The 19451-nt window shown below is 53.6% G+C and overlaps 1 protein-coding gene across 2 annotated transcripts; it reads right to left on the bottom strand.

Moving 5' to 3' along the window:
- Nucleotides 1-949: 949 nt before the first annotated feature.
- On the bottom strand, nucleotides 950-18707 carry LOC137167424 (SLAM family member 8-like). 2 transcript variants are annotated; one of them, XR_010924109.1, is made up of 7 exons: nucleotides 18547-18707; nucleotides 11352-11693; nucleotides 8148-8441; nucleotides 7368-7487; nucleotides 6656-6733; nucleotides 4502-4626; nucleotides 950-3244 (listed from the first exon to the last, which is right to left on the bottom strand). XR_010924109.1 is itself a non-coding variant. In XM_067569571.1 (7 exons), the coding sequence occupies exons 1-6, from the start codon at nucleotides 18698-18700 to the stop codon at nucleotides 4510-4512; spliced, it is 1116 nt and encodes a 371-aa protein (XP_067425672.1). In that variant the 5' UTR covers nucleotides 18701-18707; the 3' UTR covers nucleotides 950-3244; nucleotides 4502-4509. The 2 variants fall into 2 exon arrangements, 1 of the variants encoding a protein (XP_067425672.1); XM_067569571.1 differs by having other exon boundaries at nucleotides 6645-6733.
- Between the last annotated feature and the right edge of the window lie 744 nt (nucleotides 18708-19451).

Genomic DNA, 19451 nt, shown 5'->3' with positions numbered 1-19451 from the left:
CATGGTGGCTAGGCCAGTTCCTTTCTCAACTGGACTTCCCGGTCAAAACCCGGACCCCTGGCCACCCGAAGAAGGGCCCCGCAGCACATCCACCCGGTGCTGCCAGGCGAGACCAAGGACCTAGGAGTAAATGTCCCCTGTAGCCGGTGGGGGGGGGGGGGGATTTCGAAGCTGCTGTCAAAACTGCTGTCGGGTCATGCTCCTGGGGTTCCTGGGGCAGATTGGGGACGGGCGCCCATTCAGGACTTTCAGGGGTGCTCCGTGTTCTCACAAGATGTGGGGGTCCCCTCAGAGGCACAAACCCCCACACCAAACATGACAGCAAGAGCGACCCGCCCTGGGCGCCAGAGGAGCGGCAATGGGTCAGTTGGGCCAGGCTGGCGTAGGGGGGGGGAGGCAGGGATAGAGGGGCCATCATGAAACCCCACAGAGACTCTGCCCTACCAGGCTGGGCTTGTGTGTAATAAGGCAACGCAGAGAACGCAGGCGGCGCGCGACGGAAACACGTCCCCTCTCTCCGTCTGCCCACTGGGGAACTGGTGACCCGCACCGTGGTGTCTGGGCATTGCTACTTCTCCCCTCCCCTCGACCTCTGGAAAAAGCAAGGCCTGAGCTCCCCCTGGTCCGTGTGGGACGCACGCAGAGGGAAGCAACGAGAGGCCAAGTTCTCTCTTCTCAGAGCAGGAATCCTTGAGCATTTTCGTTAGCACATCACAGTAAACACCAGGGCTGGGGACCGGGCGTGGGCGAAGACACTCCCTGGTCAGCCCCCACCTCCAAAGATCCCATTGCTCCATGGACAAAGGGGTGACAGCAGAACCCGCTGCCATCCACTTCCTGCAGGTGCGGGCAAAGGCCCATCACCCATTCCCACCCCCGTCTTCCAATGGGGGGAAAAGGTAGCGGTGGGTTGTCAATTTGCATAAATGTCCTTATCCTTGCATTGATATAGGCACAAACCGTCAGATGCTTTATTGGACAGAATCATCTAAAGGGGGACGGAAGCCAGGGCAAAAGGAGACTTTGAAACACGTTAGCACAGGGGGCAACTTCTCCACACACACAAATCACTGCCAGGTTTCACAGGAGATGCCCCTGCACCGTGATTACTGGTATTACGAGAATGCCTGGAGACGCCCACTGAGATAAGGACCCACGGGGCTCGGCTCTGCCAGACGCAGGGACAGTCCAGGCCCTGAAAGATTCCCAGTGTGACCGACAGGACAGACAGGAGAAAGGAAGCGTCGCTATCCCACCAACTCTAGATACACGCCACCTTCCTCTGCGGGAGCTTTCTACAGTCAGTGTGTGGGAAGGTGGGGCCGGGGTCACCGCGGGCTGCACAGCCTTCTCCCTCTCTTGCACGTGTCGGCTACGTTGGCCTAGAGGGTGGAAGCGACCTCACCACAGTTGCCAAACCAAATCCGGCAGCAGGTTGACTTTTATTCCCCCCCCCCCTCCCTTGAAAGGTTTTTGGGCTTTTTATGCCAAGGATTTCCCCTCTGAAGAGCGTCACTGAACTTAAAGGGGAACTTCCCTGGAAGGAAGGACCGTTTTATGCTGGTCTCTCGGCTCTTTGGATGGTTGCTTAGCAGCTGGGGTGAGTTACTCTGCACAGACGCCTAATCACAACTGGCCCCTTTGATGTGACGACTGTGATGCCAGGCTCCCAGTGACAGAACATCTGAGGAACAGCGACGCTTCATTAACCCCCTACCTCTGCCCTTCACCCTCTGTCGACAAGGATCTTCTAGACCCCAGGTCGCTGCTCCCTAGATGTCACCCCTAGAAGCAAGCGGACGGATGCTCCCTTGTAGGCACCGCAGTAACTCACCTGCCCCTAGGGCGAGAAGGGCTGGAAACAGACTCACGACTCAGATTCCTTCCTGAGGCTGCTCCTGAAGGGGGGGGGGGCAGCTCCCCTCTGCAGCCCAGGATCCTCAGCCGGAGTGTCAGGGCCTTCCCGAGGGCTAGCTGCTACCACCCTCACTCGGAGCAATCCCCGCGATCCCCGCAGGGGTGGGTGAGAGCGGCAGAATCTAGCCCTGACTCTGTAACCTGGTCAGCCTGTCCCTTATTAAATATCCCTGGTACCTTCCCCACAACGCCTCCTCCCCGGCCGTAGCCAGAACAGCCCTGGGGAGAGGATGCTGTGGGCCCGATAGTCTGCCCTGCTTTTCTGCAGCTGTTGCGCCCTTCCGCCGTGCGGTGTCAGATACGCCGGGATATTCTGCTTTTATTTCTTCCGCAGGAGCCTGCCCGCCTTGCACTCTGCTGCAATCTGACTGCCGCTCGCTCAGCCAATTCCTACCCACCGGTGAAACCCCTGCTGCCCTCAGTCCGCCGGCCAGCCAAGTGTGGTGAAACAGGCAGTTCCTTTGTAATTCAGACACCCTCCTTCCTTCCTCTCCCTCTGACTAGAGTCCCCCACCCCCCGTCCCCTGCAAGCTACAGCAGCATCGGCTCCGATTTCTCCTTTAGAAAACTTCCCTTCCTCCAAGGATCACAGAGAACAGGCCCCGGATCCAGCATCTCAGTCATATTTACATCCACCCTGCAGAGGCAACGTCGTCAAACAGCACAGAGAAATAAACACGGCGCAGCCAATCCCCCAGCCCGCGGCTTTGCAGGGTCACCCAGCTGGAAGGGAGCCTCGGCCCGGGGAGAGCCCGTTTTCCACCTCAGGCTTCTCCACGCTCACGCCGCTCGCGGTCCAGACTCAGAGGCGAGCAGTTTCCTTCTCGGGACGTGGCGCTCTGCGCCGTGGCCTGGCGCGTTCCCTCGCACCGGTCGGTGCCGGGACTTGACGCCCGCAGGAGGACTGTGCACCACCCATGGACGTCTGGTTGGCCTACGTCCTCTGACAGGCAGGGCGAGCCGTGCGGCACTCTCCACCTTTCTCCCGGCCCCCGGCCCAACGGCAGACGATGCCGCCTTCGACCCAACGGCCTTTGCTTTCACGGGCACCAAACGCAGCGGCGTGTCCTGCTCCTCCCAGAGCAAGCTCCTCCGCCTTAATTCAGGCGTCTTCTTCCCAAACCGTCCGAGCGCTTCACTCACAAGGTTCCAACACAACGAGGGGGTGGGGACGCTTCACGAGGCTGGTTACGACGCTGGAGGAAGGCATCTTCTTCCAGCCGGGTTCTTAGGTGGAACGGAGAACATTCAGCTAGCGAGTCTGACTGGGGCAGCCGGTGCACCTCAAAGCCCTTGGTAAGCTCTGATACTCCACCTCATCCGCCTCCTGTGGGGAAGAGAGAGAGAGAGAGAAATCCGCAATGGCCGGCCAACACCCCCTCCCCACCACTCTGTGTCCAACAGCACCCGCACGAAATGACTGATCACAGCGGGTGCAAACCTGCCCCGCTCCTCAGCGCTGACGTAGCCCCGCGCAGTACGGCCCCTTGAAAGACTTTGTTCTAATGGTCTGTGTCGCCAGAAGTGGCCTTTTTTTTTTGCTGTTCTTCTCTTTCTCTTCTTCCCCAGGGGAAGGTTGGGGTGGGGGAGATGGGGTGATTGGCCAAGGGGGACGGGAGAGTCTGTTCTCTTCTCCCCCTCCGTGGAGGAAATACGCTCCTTCTCTCTGAAGTCGGTGGGAGCTGCCGGGAGGGTCAGCATCTCTGAAATCCATGCTCTGGTGGCCAGGTTTTCGGGAGCATCCCACGCTCAGCAGGTCCACTCTCCTCAGGAAGGGGGGGCAGGGATTCACCTTTATTCTCAAGAAGCGAGGCAGCAACTGAGTGCTGAGCTCTTTGGAAAACCAAAAACCTTCAGCTGGGCCCCAGCACCTGCAGCCGTCCAGGAGGGGAGGCAGCTTTTGGCAATTGGGGTGAAGGGCTCGCTTGTTCAAAGCCGCAACCATTGGACAAAAGGAGCGATTTTTAAACCAGCTTAGTTAAAAGGGTGCAACCTCCTGTGTGGACGCTCTTATTCTGATTTGAGCCTGGTTGGTAGTGAGTGAGTTTGTCAGTTCCTCATCCCGTTCAGCTAAATCGAGAAACCAGATTTAAAGTGAATTAAGAACGTCCACTCCGGGGCTTGCACTGGTTTAACTAAAATTGGTTTGTAAAGCGGTTTAAATTAAGCCACGGTGACTTTGGCTACAGACAAGGCCGGCCCATTGAGATGAGGACCTTTGGAGGAGGCAGTGTGGCCTAGTGGCTAGAGCACTGGGCTGGGACACAGGAGACCTGGGATTCCTGGCTCTGTGGCTGGACAAGTCACTGCCTCGCTCTGGGCCTCAGTTTCCCCATCAGTGAAATGGGGATAAGGATACTGCCCTCCTTTGTAACGTGCATTGAGATCTCTGGATGAAAAGCGCTATGGAAGAGCTATGTCCTACTTTATTATTCCCATTATTCGGAAGTGCAGCTCAACGTCTGGATTCTTTATCCGAGTCCAGCTTTCCAGACCCTCCCCTCCTCCGTGATCTCCCTTGTCCACTTTGCCTCGTGGAAGTCCCTGCTTAAAACACACGTACAGAAAGCAGCAGCATCCTCACCTGGGGGCCTATGTGACCTCCTCGGATGTATTCTCAGGGGTCTTTTGGATCTGGTCATAGACCGTGGGGATTAGAGGCTCTTTCTGTGGGCTCTGCTCAGTGTTATTTTCCAGGTGACGCAGGGCCTGAAACAAAAGCAGACGTGTTTGTGACTGGACCGGCTTTGCCAGCCATTTTCTCTGCAGGTGACTTTGCTGACAGTTCTCTCCAAAAATCAGCAGGGATTGAACCTGCCAAAGCACAGACTTCTACCACTTGAGGTAGCAGAGCAATTCCATTGACTGGTAGCAGTTGTAGGTTGTTATCCTCTCAGCAGGCCAAAGGGGTACATGACACACACTGCTGCTGCACTCACAGCAGTGGACGTGGATGAATCCCACCCCTCCAACCTCTGAAATCTGTACATGAAATGAGGGGACCCCGGTAGGAACATTGTTTGTATGAAGTGTTTGGTCCTTATTCCTTGCAATGGCGTCTGTAACGACCCCGCCATGGGTCATCAGCAGGGATAAACCCAGCACCTTCAGCCTCAAGGAGCACAAACAACATCCATTTGAGCTAAAGGAGCTACTCCATTAACCGATAGCAGTATTAGGTTGTTATCCTCTCTGCATGAGAAACATGGCACACTTTGGCTGCCGGTTTCACATTCACGCCACGCTGTTTTGGTGCATGCATGCTGCCCCGTGGCTGCACCGTGTTTTCTGGGACCCTGGAGGCACCGATCCCATAGCGCCTTATACTTCTGCTGGCAGAAAAGTCTACTGGCTGGTAGTTTCCACCTTACATTGTTTGACAGGATGCATCTGAACCCTGGGGCTCCCCGTCAGTGTGTAGACAAAGGGCGGGGGCGTCATGGCACGTCTCCACCTTCCCCGCGTGTGCAAGGTACAAACACAGGCAGATGGCCTGCAGGCCTGCTGCCCTCCCTCAAACTAAACAAGGAGCAATAAACAGTCAAGTGCAGACGGTGGTGTGGGATGACACACTGACCGCTCCCAGGGTCTGTCTTCACCGCAGAGCGCACCCAGGTGGGAGAAGCCACCCTGCAAAGCCCTGCCCAGGTTACTGAGTCCCCACTGGCGCTCCGCTCCCCGTGCATCACTAGGACTCCTGGGGACAGACCCCACGGTCCTTAGCGCTGCCGTGAGCCCAGCTGCTCGGGTTCTGTCCCAGGGATTTGTGGGAGGACTTGTGGGATTGTGGGAAGGCGCTGGAGGGCTCGGAGTGAGGCAGCCTGCGGTGACGCTGCAAAGTGTCCAGGGGTGACCAGCCTGAGTGAAAGCAGCTCCCCGGCTCTAACCCATCCCCCGTGGAGCCAGCTAGTCCAGGTCTGAAAGCACCAGAGGGTTGTGTGTAGACAGGAGGGGGTTGGGGCAGCCTGAATAACAGCCTCGGCCCACTCTGCAGGGAAGATACACCAGGCTACACCCCAGTCAGGTGCCCCCCCCCCCACACACTCGAGGAAGATCAACACCGCCAAAGGACAGCGCAGAGACACACACACAGCAGAGAGAGCTACACCCTGCCAGAAAGGACACAGGCACCCACCAGAAAGACAGCCCCAGTCCCCAGAACAAAGCAACGCCCGGAGAAGCTGCAGACACACACCTGAGCGAGAGCGACAGCCCCAGAGAGGCACAAACTGGACGGAAGAAGCGTGTACAGCAGCAAAGAGCCCTGCACGCATGCCCGCCCGAGAGAGAGAAGTGCTGCGTCCACTTCTGCAGCAGAGAGGACGTGCCCTGCCCTCCCCACCCGCACACCGAGCATGTCACTCCCCAGAGGAGATGCACATACACAAATCAAAGAGCGGCAACACCCACCGGACATAAGGAGGACACAGCAGACAGGAAGGAGCAATGCACACGCCACATGGAGAAAGAGAGAGAGAGAGAGAGACAGCCCACCCACTGCTCCCTCTCCTCCGAGTGCCAGGCAGCTCATGGCGGATAGGCGTGAGCATACAGCAGCAGCTGGCATCCTCACACAGCAACAGCCAAGAGGATGCAACTTCCTGCTCCAGCTGGCGACATGCTAAGGATGTTTGACAAAGGAGCCATCTGGCTGTGAACGAACGTCACCTTGCACAAGGCGGGGCCGGGGCTCAGGCCGCAGGTTAACCTCAGATCAGAGGGCTCACCTGGTCATTACCTTCTGGCGGACTTCTCGAGATCTCTGCATACTGAGCGTCGGACGGACTTTCTTCCCCTGGGCCGGTGGGGGTGGCAGCTGAGAAAAGAGTGGGAGACTAAGGGACCAGCCTGAAAAAACAAGTTCCAAACAGCTCCCAGGTTCAGGATCTTTGAAAGTCAAACCTCGCCTCTGCCATGAGTGGAGCCCCAAACCCTTGGCCAGTCTAAATCCGTAGAGTTGGGAGCCAGCCCTACAAACTCGAGAGCCGGGAATCCATGCGAGTCTTTCTCTGAAGAAGACACGATCAGGCGTGTTTTATGCTAAGATGCTGGATCTTGGGTACATTCAGATCATATGGGGGTCTCAGGAAAAAGGGGGTTAAGACCTAGAATATGCCAGGCATTGGGCCTAATTTCCCTGCGGCCAGCTCTCATGATTTTACCATGAGCCTCATGGTAGTCAGTGGGTTTTTAAAGCCCCAGCTCCTGGAGTCATGTGATTACAGGAGAGTCTCAGTGCTCATTAAAAAATAACGCCAGATTCCAGCCCCCTTCACAGAAGAGAGTTCAGATTACAGCCCTGTGCAGAACTGTTTTTTCATTCCACTCCCACCCACTGTTATGGCAGCGGGTCCTGCGGGACCCCGGTCCCGCTGCAGGGCTCGAGTTCAGATGTCCTGGTGGAGTCTGGCCCTGGTACAAGCGATGGGTTGTAAAGGGCTTTTCTTTACCCGTGTCAGCTGACTTCTCATTGTTTATCCGCCAGCACCAGACGGCAGTCCCCAGGCTCAGCGCTAACAGGAAGAAAGTCAGCACAATGTACCCCGGCTTCGAGAAAGACGTGTTTGCATCTGGAATCACAAAAGTTGGAGGTTAACGGCACCTCAGGCGGGCTTGTGGGGAAGGAAAAGCCAGGGCCTAATTGCACAAGCCGTCAGGCCGCAGCTGGAAGAGACACCACTCCTGGGGAACCTTCAGTGGCTGTGGGTCAGACCCATGGGGAGACGGGGAGTTAGACTCTATGCCCAACAAGGCTGTTAGGTCCCAGTTACGGGGTGTTATTTGGTAACACGGGCTCCTCTCTGAAGAGCAAATGGACCTAGCCCCACAGAGCGATAACTAAGCTGGACCCCAACCAATGACCCATTCTATACCCAAATCCCACGCAGGCCCCTCCTACGCTGTGTAGTGAACGGGTCGCTGTTTCTTAGGGTGACCCCTCAAGCATCCCATCTCTTCTATGGCTCCCAACACCACAGCATCTGGGCAGCACTCGTGAATGTAGCATCACAACACCACAATGAGGTAGAGAGGATGGGGAAACTGAGGCACACGGGGGGTGGGGGAAGTGGCTGGACCAAGGCCACCTAGCAGGTTAATGACCGAGCTGGGAATAAAACCGAGGTCTCTTGAGCCCTAAGCCAGTGATCTAACCAGTAGACTGCACTCTCTCCCTGAAACCAAGGGCCAGGCGTTGCCATTAACGCGGGGACAGGACACAAACCCCTCACCTCCACTTTGGCAGATGCTCTGCAGGTCGAAGGAGACAATCTTCCGATCGACGGGGTTGCTGACCGTGCAGGTGTAGGTGGAATTCAGGGAGCTGGGCTGCAGAGACAGGTGGAGCGTCCTGCCGTCAGGGGAGATCTGGTGCCGACCTGAATCCAGCTCTTGGCCCGGGTTCCCTTTCCCCCAGGAGATGGTCACATTTCCCTTCCCCAAGCCCTGGCATTGCAGCGTGACGTTGCACCCCTCCAGCGTGCTGGTGAGCAGCTGACTCCAGATCCGGGGCGGTGGCACTGGTTCTGTGTTCCAAAAAAGCAATAGTCAGGGGGATCAGAGAGGCTCTGGTCACCGTAACAGCTGATCCCCGGATTCCTACATGCAATTCACCCCCACCCCAACCTCAGGGCTGGCTGGAGGTTCCAGAAGGGAAGAGTGTGACCGAAATGAGGCAGAAATTCCTCTGAACGCAGGAGTTACAAACATGGCTCAATGGCCAGGTCCAGGAGAGGGGCGACCTTAGGGCTGATCTACACCAGAAGTTGGCTTGACCTAGCCATGTTGCTCAGGGCTGTGAATTTTTCACCCCCAGAGAGACGAAATTAAACTGACCGAAGCCCCAGAATAGACAGTGCTAGGTTGATGGAGGCATTTTTCTGTTGACCACCCGCCTCTTGGAGAGACACATCAGACAGTGATGGAACGAGTCCTCCTGTTGCCGTTGTGTCTACACCACAGAGGCACAGCTTTGTGCCACTGTCGAGTCTCCAGTGTGGACGCAGCCTTCACCTCACACCAGAATGGGAAGGGAGGAAGAGGGCTGGTTTGGCCTGCTGACCAGACCGGGGAAACTGGGCTGAGTTCTCCTCTGTGTGCCCATTCTTTCAGTCCATCACCCAACCCAGAACAGCCGACCAAAGCCTTCGACAACCGGGTCAAAGATGTGCTCTCCCATGGAAATGCCTTTGCATCTCCACACAGGCCTCCCATGGCTCGGCTCTCCACCAGCAGCACCTGGCATGAACGAGAGCTCCACGGTGCGGTACCAACACAGAGCAAAAGGAAAGGCCCGCCCCCACGAGCCTGCCATCTCGTCCCTCCGTCTGTCTCTTCCCCCAGGCCTGACCCATGCAATGGCCGTTTTGTTAGCGACTCCAGTAGGCGTGGGAACAGCACCCCAGTGGCCTGGGTTTTGTGGCACGTGCAGAAAGCTGAGCCACCCCAGACTCTGAGCAGGCCACGGTGGGGGAGCAAGTTCGAGAGCCCAGGCACCTTCTGTGACGAAGTGGAGATATTCCTGGGGTTTTCTCCGCGTGCTGTGTGCGCGCCTCGGTTTCCCCCCATATGTCACTCGTGTATGTCGGTGACGGGAGCCAGGTGTGTGAGCATTTCAGAGATCATTAGAGGGTGGATGGGTATGCAGACCTGGCCAGGACCCCCTGCCCTGGCCCAACCAGCTGCAACTGGTTGTGACCAAGAGGAGTGGCCGCCTTGCCCGGGAAGGAGACAAAGGACTGGGGAGGGGCTAGGGGACGGGTCTGGGGGTGGCTGGGGGGAAGAGGCCAGTGCCCCGTGGGGGCCCGGTGGGGAGGGAGCCTCGAGAACGGGGCTCTCCAGGTGGTTGCTGCTGTCACTCCTAGTTGAAGCTGACAGCTAGCAAAGTCTTTCTGCGCTGTGAACTTGAGAACTAATAAACCCTTCTGACTTTCACGCTGGCTGTGGATCGCTTCTGACGGCAAGGCGGGGTGCATGGCCCTCTGGGCGTGGAGGAACTCCCCGGGACACATCCACGCGGGGGTGGGGGGGTCCCACACAGGGTGTTCCAGGAGGAGCAGGGGGGCTGAACACTGCAAGGCCAGAGTCAGGAGGCGGCAGCACGGGTGTGCGGAGACCCGAGAGGCAGACGCCGAAGCACTAGAGTTCTGACTGGCTGCGCCCGAGGGGTTCAAGGACACGAGCCCTGCGGGACTCGGTCACACCCTCCTGGATGGTTCCCTGCTGATCGACCCGTCTCTTTTCAAGCCACTGGAGCTGCAGCACCTCCAGCGACCTCCCTGCCGTGGATGGCATTGTATTGTCGCAGGCCCGCTGCTGGTCTATCGGGGAGCTCTCACGTCCCCAGAAAACAGCGTGACACAGCTGGGCGGGGCAGGTTGGCTCATATTGTAAGGGGTGTGTCTGTGTGGTCCCCAGTGCTAGATAAACAGTTCAGTTCCTGGTCACCTGGGGAAAGCAGGGACAGGTGATGAGAGGTGTCTCCAGCTCAATGCCCTTGGTGCTGTTTAATGTCTCATGCAAATAAAAAAAAGAAGCTCAAGAGAAGTTTACAGGAAACATTACGCAAGCAAAACCTATTTTGTCTAAACAGCACAACCCCCAACATGCACACATCGTAAATTGCAGCTGAACTTCTCTGCAGGACTCTGTGTTACCAACCCCAACCATTAAAACAATCCAGGACTCAAGCCTGCCCCACTCCCCCAAATCAAGAGAGGTGATTTTTAAGCTGGGTTGTTTTTTTTTAAAGCTAAACCATACATTTTCTTTGCCTTCTGGGGGTCACTCACATCACCTTTTCAAGCTTTTCTCTGCAACCAGGAGGATGAGAAATGTATTATTTTTTAAAAGGAAAGCTGAGATTTTCATACAGTCTCTTGACTCCAGCAGCTGGGGCTTTCAGAGCGAGAGGTGCAATAACAGCGTGAGAGCTGGCAGCACTTTCCCGTGCTCAACCTTGGTGGGTGCGTGGTGGGTGCGACTGAAGCTCTGACCTTGCGCATCCTGGGTAAAAGTCAGGTACATGTAGGGGGCTAGTGCAGGGGCTAGACGCTACTTAAAACCTTTATCGAAGACTTAAATGGTGCAGAGCCCCCATGTCGGCCCCTCTGCACAGGGGAGAATTTCACCCCAAATCCACAAAATCATTTGGCAGCCTGGCCGAATGGATCGAGCTCTGGACTAGGACTCAGAAGACTCAGGATCTCTTCCTGGCTCTGCCCCTGACCTGCTGGGTGACCTCAAGCAGGTCACGCCCTCGCCCTGTGCCTCAGTTTCCCCCTCTGTAAAACGGGAATGATACTGACCTCCACTGTGAATTGCTTTGAGATGTACAATGTACAAATGAAAAGAGGGAAGGATTCTTGTTAATATCAGAGCTTCAGCCACTCTGTGCTGCTGGAAACGCCATTAAATACTGGTTGGTCGTTACCTACCATAGACCGTGAGGAGAAAGGCCCGATCCTCTACAATTGCTGGAAGCAACTTAATCCGAGCCTCATAAACCCCGCTATCGTTCAGCTCCAAAGCCTGGATCCTCAGCGAGGTCCCGTTGTACATCTCTAGCCTCTGCTTAAATCTATCGCTGGGATCCGGTCGCTCAAATTTCTTCCCCTTGAACTCAGCCAGCTGAATCGTCACACCTGCCCCAGTACTAAAACTCCATTCGATTTCTTTCACTGTTTTCCCAGCAGATGGATCCACAGACAGCAAGACCGATCCTCCCAGAATCCCATTCACCTGGCGGCGAGGGGTCTGTGCTTGGGCAATCAGGATATCTAGGAAAGAGGAGAAGGCAGAAGTGTTACAGCTCTCCAGCCTATGGCAAGATAAACAGAAAAGCAACAGGCAGGATGCAAACTGAAACCTGGTTTTTAAGTTTGCTCATTGCCCTTCCAGGCGGCATCTCTTTTAAACACCCCTCTCTGGGCCCTTGACAGAGCGTTAGGTTACGGCCACACGGCAATCTGGGGGTGCGATCGCAGCACAAACGTACCTGCGCTTGCTCTAATCTAGTTAGGTTGGGTACCAAAGCAGCGAAGCCAGGACAGCGCAGTGAGCTGCCCGAGTGTCCTGGGCGGGCTTCCACAGCTCGCGCCACCGCGACTTTGCTGCTGGTCCGTGAGCTGGCTAGGTTAAAGCTAGCTTGTGTATGTCTATACATGCTGCACTCATACACCCTGAGACGTGAAATGCCCCCTGGGCAGAGCGCTAGCCCTAAGGATGATGCACCACTTGAATTCTCAATGTAGGGTTTCAGGGGGAGCTAAGTGGTGCTTAACTCCTCCGCAGTGGCCCTTTGCATGGGGTCTACTCACCCTGCGGGAGTTTTCCCTATCCCTGCAAATCCTTACTCAGGTGAATAGTCTTGGAGGCCCAGATCCACAAAGGTATTTAGGCTTTGGAAGCCAGTGGAAGTTAGAAGTCTAAACGCCGTCGATGATCTGGATCATAGTTCTTAGACTGGAGTGGCAGGGACTATCTTCGTTCTGCGTTTGTACAGCCCCTAGCACAGCAGGATCCTGGGCCAGCAGTGGCGCGCCCAGGTGCCACCGCAGAACAAACAGAGAATTACAGCCCCACTGAAGGGCATGGATCCACATGTGGAAAATGTGGTCAGTGCAATGCATTTCCCCAGCCCCAGCTGCCTGTTTGCGGGAAGATTTTCTTATTGACAAGGAAACCTGCAACGATTCTGAGGCTCTCTGAGCTCAGCCGTTTCTCCTTAGCCCACGTTTATCAAAACGGCTTTGGACTAAAAGAATTGGAGCGGGAATCTCTTCAGAACAAATTTTGGGAAGGGCTCCCCATAAACAGGCAAAATCACCTCATTTTCCTCCTTCACCATAGTGCCTGCAAAGAGAGATTGACAACAGCCAGGCAGCTGGTGAGCTGAGACCGCCCAGCCCCAAACTGTGTGTGTCTCGGCTGCCACCATATGCCATTCAAACACTTTACAAGAGAAAAATGTCTGGTCTGGTTGCGTGATCCTCTGCTAAATCCGAATGTGTGGGCATAGCCCAGCTCTGGAATCACCTTGGGGGCAGGAGGAAAAACGAATGTTCTGTGTTTTGTTTCTATAACGACAAATGCCAGCCTCATTAAAAAGCCAACTAAAGCCTGCTGAGAAATCTGATATTTCTTTGGGATTAGGCCGTGGGATCCACCAACCATCTGGTGCATTTGAAAAAACGTGTGGCGAGGCCAGGCCAGCACGTGCTGGACAGGGGAGCTTCGCCCTAGGTGAAGATCTGGCCCTGTATAAACAACAGTTAACACCTTTCACTCCTTAGGGCCCCCCCGGACCAAGAGCCCTTCTTCAGGGCACCGACAAGCTCCACCAAACCCAAAATAAAATAGCACCATGTAAATCCAGCAACTCCGGCTCCAGTTCAGGGGCTTCCTTGCTGGAGCCACCCTGCTTCGGGCAGCTCTTCCCCAGATTTCCACCCCCCCCAGGCCAGCAGCTGCCTGTCAGGCCGGCTCCCAGGCCCAACCCTGGTTCCTACTGGGTGTCTGGCGCAGGACAGGACAGGGCAGGCAGCCTGCTGTTATACTGACCGGTGCAGCAGGGTGTAGTGCCTTGGGACCCAGTGGCCGTGGGTTCTAATCCTGGCTCTACCTGCTGGGTGACCTTGGCCTGTTACTTCCCTGCCCTGGGCCTCTGTTTCAGCGGCACCAAGCCGTGTGGAGTCCGGATCTCATACTGAAAGCTCTGCCGCCACCCAGGTGTGCTCATTGCTCTCTGCCTGTGGCATGCGGCTTTGGCTCACTGCTTCCTCCAATGCCCCAGCAAACAGGCGGTCTGGGCCTTGTCTAGCCCCACTACTTGCAAACCCTGCTCATGCCTGAAGGGGGGGAATGGTGGGGAAAGGGGGGGCGATGGCATGTGGCATTCACTACAAGCATAGGCCCAGTAGTTAGGGAACCGGCTATGGCAAAGGGTGCCAGGCTTTTTGGGTGAGCTTGGGCCCGTCATTTAGGCCCAGATTGAAATCACAGGTGCCTAAATACCTTTTAGAACATGGGCCTTACTTGCTGTGTGCCTCAGTTTCCCCATCTGAAAAACAGGACAGTAGCGATGCTTCACAGGGATGTGGTGAGGACAAATCCATTAAAAATTGTGGGATGCCCAGACAATATAGTGATGGGGGCCAGAAAAGCACCTAGGATAAATAGTTTTAACGCTGGTGCCCTGACCCAGTTGGATACAGTCCTGTTTCACTTTGTGGCTGTGTGCTGCCATGCCCCACCCCAGAGGTGGACGAAATTATCTCTGTCTATAACGTGTTAAGTCTGTGGGAGGAAAGGTGCCACGTTATTGAATTTAAAGCTAGTCACACAAGCTGTGACTTCTCTCATCGCCAGCTTGGAGGTAGGAGAAACAGATGTGCCTGTGTATTAAAGAAGATTAAATACCGACATCAGAGAGTTTACTTCTTATAAACCTTCCTGCGGCCCACATTACAAGCTGCCTCTTTGCATTGCTTTGTACACATCTCTGCATAAGAAGAGCTCAGCATCAGTGTGTCTTTTGTTACGCTCATCCTATTTGTCTGAGACGTTCCTTTGATTTTTATTTTTTTCTTCTGTGTCTTAAACTCTTTTGAATTTCTCTCTCTCCCGGCTTTCCTGTGATTTAGCACCCACTGTATTTCAGGTTTCCAGAGCCTGTACAAAGAGGAAGTGTTGCCTGGTGGTTAGGGTGCTCACCTATAACGTGGGAGACCAGCATTCAGTTCCCCGCTTTGTGACCATTAACACACAAATTGTCAACATCACATGTGAAAAGATACAAAACCAGTAGCATTAAATCAAAGTCTACTGGCATTAAATAATTAGCGTCTCCCCCGCCTTCCCCCCCTGTTGTGTGATCCCCAGGCATGACTTCCAGCAACTGGGAAAATTAAAATGCATAAAAATTTAAAAAGCCAATATTGGTCAGTGAAAATATAAAACAAAATAAAAAACTGACTTCTGCCAAGCCTAGTTACAAAGGGGCGTCCCCAGTTTTGTGTGGAGTTAGGTGGACTCTGAGCACCCACCATTAGAGCAGGCTCAACGCACCACATAGGTGCCCCTCCGCCTGCCTCCCCAGGTTCATGGATCATTCTGGGGTTTAAGGGGCATAGAGCAGAGTCCCGGGTGCCTAAGGAACTTTTACCCAGCAAAGAACAACGCTGCTCCTACTGCTGACAGGTGCTAGGTGTCCTTTGGGGTCTTACAAGTTGGGTTCCCAGTGATTCAGAGTCTGGATACATTGTGAGCGTAACTGGTTCATTTACACAAATGCACCAGTCCTGGGACAGAGGCAGTCAAACAGCATGCAGGACAATCCTTTCTCCCAGGAGTCTCAGCCCAGCACCAATGTCTGAACAGGGCAACTCTGCTGTCAGAATTGACTCCAATCAGCTCCCCCAGCAGACAGCAAAATCTCCTGCTGCTCCCTCGCCCCAGAGCTTTGCATAACCAAAACTAACAGCACCAAGCAGCATGTCTTCCCAAGACTGAACCTTTGCTCACACACTGAGAAAAAGAACTTGGAAGACTACTGGCCATTCGACTACTGCTAATTTTGTATTCCAGTTGTGCCTAATGGCTCAACGAAAATCAAGGCCGCCTTGTGCTGGGTGCTAACCATCTAAATAGACAAGACAGAAACAGGGTAGAACATACAAGCCAAATGAGCAGAGATGAGCCACAAGTGTTACGTTACTTCCACGATTTGGGGGTTCTGGGGAGGGTTAGGTTGTTTTGTTTGTTTTGGGTCTTTGCAAATATTTTGGGGTGGATTTGGGTTGATTTTACACTTTTACTGTACCCATTAAACAGATTAGCGGGCCAGGGCAGGTGGGAGGGGAAGTGAAGAAGGATGAGCTAACAGGCAGCACGAAGGAAGGGAAAAGAGATAGCAAAGAGTCAGAGGGAGTGTGAGTGTGTCTGTCTGAGGGAGTCGAGCCCTGGTTCAGGAAAGCAGCCAAGCATTTGCTACAGGATCAGATTTTCTCAATAGCTCAGGGCCAGATGTCCAAGCACCGAGCACTGACAACAGGGGCCGGACTGTCCAGAGAGCACAGCGCCCAATGGGCATCCAACGTCTCTGTTCCCATTGACTTGGCATTTCCCTGAACTGGGGCCCCCAGCAGCGGTCAATGGGAAGCACACACACAGAGCTGGCCATTTGTCAGGAACTCCCAGGAAGGCGGACGCGGCCCAAAAGCCCCAGTACTTCAAGTTAATTTGCCTCATCAACATTTCCAGGCGCTGGGGAGGGTTCCACTGACAGCGGAGCTTCACCTGCCCGCATCAGGCACCTCTACACCCAGGCATGTCTTTCGATGTTTCCACAGCAAACAAAAATAACCACTGGGGCATAACGGGGCCAACCTACCATGTTTACCAAACACACAGGAACGCACCAGGCCTAGCCACACGCACGTATTGCTCAGACTGGTTCTAAAACTGAGAGCACAGCGCCCACCCTTACAAGGCTTGCAAACTATTTAAAAGGATCCTACTCTATTCCTGGCTACCGCAGCCCGCATCACCATAGCACCTGAGTGCCTCAAATCTTCCATTTATTTATTCTCACAACTCCCAGTGAGGTAGGGGAGGGTCGGTTCCCCTGTTTTACAAATGGCGGAACTGAGGCACCCAGCGACTAAGTGTCACACAGGAAGTTTGTGGCAGAGCAGGGAAATGGCTCTCCAAGGCCCAACACAATTTGACTGGTAAAAAACGGGTGAAATCCTCTGGCTTGTGTTATGCAGGAGGTCAGACTAGATGATCAACTGTACCCTTCTGGCCTTAAAATCTATGAATCAAAGTGCCAGGCTAGTTCGCTAACCACCAGACCATCCTTCCTCACCTGTGGAATGCTTTGTTTTAATTAATGCTTCCCACTGTATTTAATTTTAGGGCTGTCCGTCATGATCTCTGCAAAACCTAACGCTGCCTGTGCTAGCAAATAGCACAGACGCATCTGTCGGCGATTCGTCACTGGAGCCTCCCAAATTTTTTCCATTGTCCGCATCCGTTCTCAGACCAGTTTGCCAGGAGCCAGCATGGGTCTTGCTCTGATACCAAGATCCTGCTTTAGAAAAGGTGACCCTTCCGTAGCCACGTATCTGGTCTCAATGGCTCAGATCCCAGTTGCCATCGCCGCACCATTGTTCAGTCTAAGGAAAACACCGACGCTGGCTCTCTTTGATACAATCAGATCATTTCCTGAGTTCGTCAGGGTGGTTTTATCCTGTTTACCCAGAAGTTTTTTTGGAACGTGTTAAGCTTGGTAAATCCCTGTTCTCAAACTGGAAAAGATGCCTGTTTGTGGGGGACCAGTGGATTATAACAGAAAGGTCTAAGAGTAGAAAGAGAAGAACATAAATGCTACGGTGCCACAGGAAGCTCTATGGTAGACAGACAGATCAGAGGGAAGGCTAGATAAATAGATGGGAAAGATGACAGAGTCATGATAAAAGACAGAGAGACGTAGCGAAGAATTTTAACTGATTTGAACCAAGTGATCATGGTGTATTTTGTATATGGATCAGTCCAATTTAGGTCGAATGAAATTAGACCACCACAGAAGCAGAGACATGCAGTTGTTAAGGGATATTTTGTTTTGTTGAGGCTCATAGTTACACCAGACCTATATCCTACACAATCGTGCAGACAGAGGAGAACAGAGAGCAATTGGGAAATGTTAAATCATCAGAAATGTCCTTTAATTGTAGCGGTTCCATGTTTTATTTGACATCTTCCTCATCTGCACGGCAGATTCATGAACCTGGGGGTTGAAAAAAGCGTCCTTTTTAAAAAAAATTATTTGGTGACATTCTGTCTGGCAGCATATTTTGTAAAAAAAGTAAATTTTAGGAATGAGACTTCTCTGCTGATCTGTCTCTGCTATTAAATGATTTCTCTAGGAACCGGGGCTTTGGTGAGAATTATTAGATTTGTGGATTAGCAAAGTGAGAATTAACGAGGTTCTTCTGTCTCGTTTTACATAACAGCCCAAGCTCTCGGCTGGCATAAAATGGCAAAGCTGCACTGGGTTCAGTGGGTCAACACCAGTTTACACCAGCTGGGCATCTGGCCCATAGCGTTCCTGAGCTGTTGACAAAAATCAGAAGCTAAATCTGCAGCGAATAGAGGCCTTTCCTCAGACACCTGAAAATCAACAACCTAAGGAAGAAATCGTGATTGTCAGCATCATTTATTTCTTTGGTGATGCTGTTATAAATTCTTAAAAAAAAACCAAACCCAAAAAAACCCCACCCCACAATCAACTGGATTAGATAACACTCTGGAAAATATCTAGCAACAAACCTGCACCGCGTGAAAGGAAATTGGTCTAGAGAACTGTTACACTGCTATTAATATATCTTTGATATTCCACTTGCATTAATTTAACATGCAATACCTCTCCAGTCAAAAGCAAAACACACAGAAAGCTGCCCTAAATGCATTTAAAACAATGTACCAGAGGGAAAGACATTCCAGCTGAGCTCCTTCTCCCTTCAGTCTTCTGCTCTTTGCTATAAAATTCTTACATCACAATATTCCTTTGTCCGTGTGCCAGACGCTGCCCTGCATACGTATAATTTAAACCAGTTCTGGTTCACCTACCTGGTGAGAGGCTGATCAACGTCACCAGCAATAAAGGGAGAGAAGGTTTTGCACTGGCCGATTTCACCTCCATTTCTTGGCTGCTCCCTGTGCATCTCTGAGCTGATACTGGCAGAGGCAAAAGCTGAGATAGGGAGGAGCAAAACTGCATCATGGCACAACCTCTATCGGAGGACTGTGCATCTGGGGACTTGGTGCTCTTATGAATTAGCTCATTATCCATTAGTATTTGCTAGAGGATGCTGAAAAACCATAATCGCTTCTCCGATGGCGCCAGCTCAGTAACACGAGCATCCAGCCAGGCTGCCGAGTGCTTGCTTACAGCGGCGTGTTGGTGTCCTGGCTCGTTAAGGAATCCGACATCAGGACAATTCAATCATCACTTCCCAGATTCAAATCTCCTTGGGCTAGAGGCATTCCTAGGGGCTAAATCCTGTGCGCAGACAGGGCGTTGTCCCCTACTCTGAGGGCAGGCCCATGCACTGGTGCAGACTAGCCCGAAGTGGGGTTTCAGAGGAAGGAACCCAGGGCCTGATCCTGGGTGGTGCTGAGAACCTTCCATTCCCATTGACGTCAATGGGAGTTGAAGACTCTGAGGTCCAGACCCTGGAAGGTGCCCAGCCCCCTATCTCCCGTGGGAGTTAGGCAGCTAACAGACCTGGGCAGATCTGGGCCTCAGTACTTTGTTGGAAGAGCTCAGAATCCTTCAGGATCGGGCCCTGTGATCCTGACTGATCCAGACCCTGTGACTGAAGACAGAAGCTGGAGGTCCTGGGCTTTCTTCACCGTCAATTCATTCAGCCCGGGGCACTGGCCCAATGCCTCTCACAAGCTACGGCTGGGATGAGGCGCTAGCGCTGCCTGCGCCGGACTGGCACAGGAAGTGCTCGGCTCCCAGCTGCACC

The sequence above is a fragment of the Emydura macquarii genome, unplaced genomic scaffold (genome assembly GCF_026122565.2).
Source record: "Emydura macquarii macquarii isolate MOO-44397 ecotype Brisbane River unplaced genomic scaffold, CSIRO-AGI_Emac_v2 contig_2924, whole genome shotgun sequence".
Classification (NCBI taxonomy): Eukaryota; Metazoa; Chordata; order Testudines; family Chelidae; genus Emydura; species Emydura macquarii.
The sequence above is the reverse complement of the archived record's forward strand: the minus strand, read 5'-3'. Positions and strand labels throughout refer to the sequence as shown.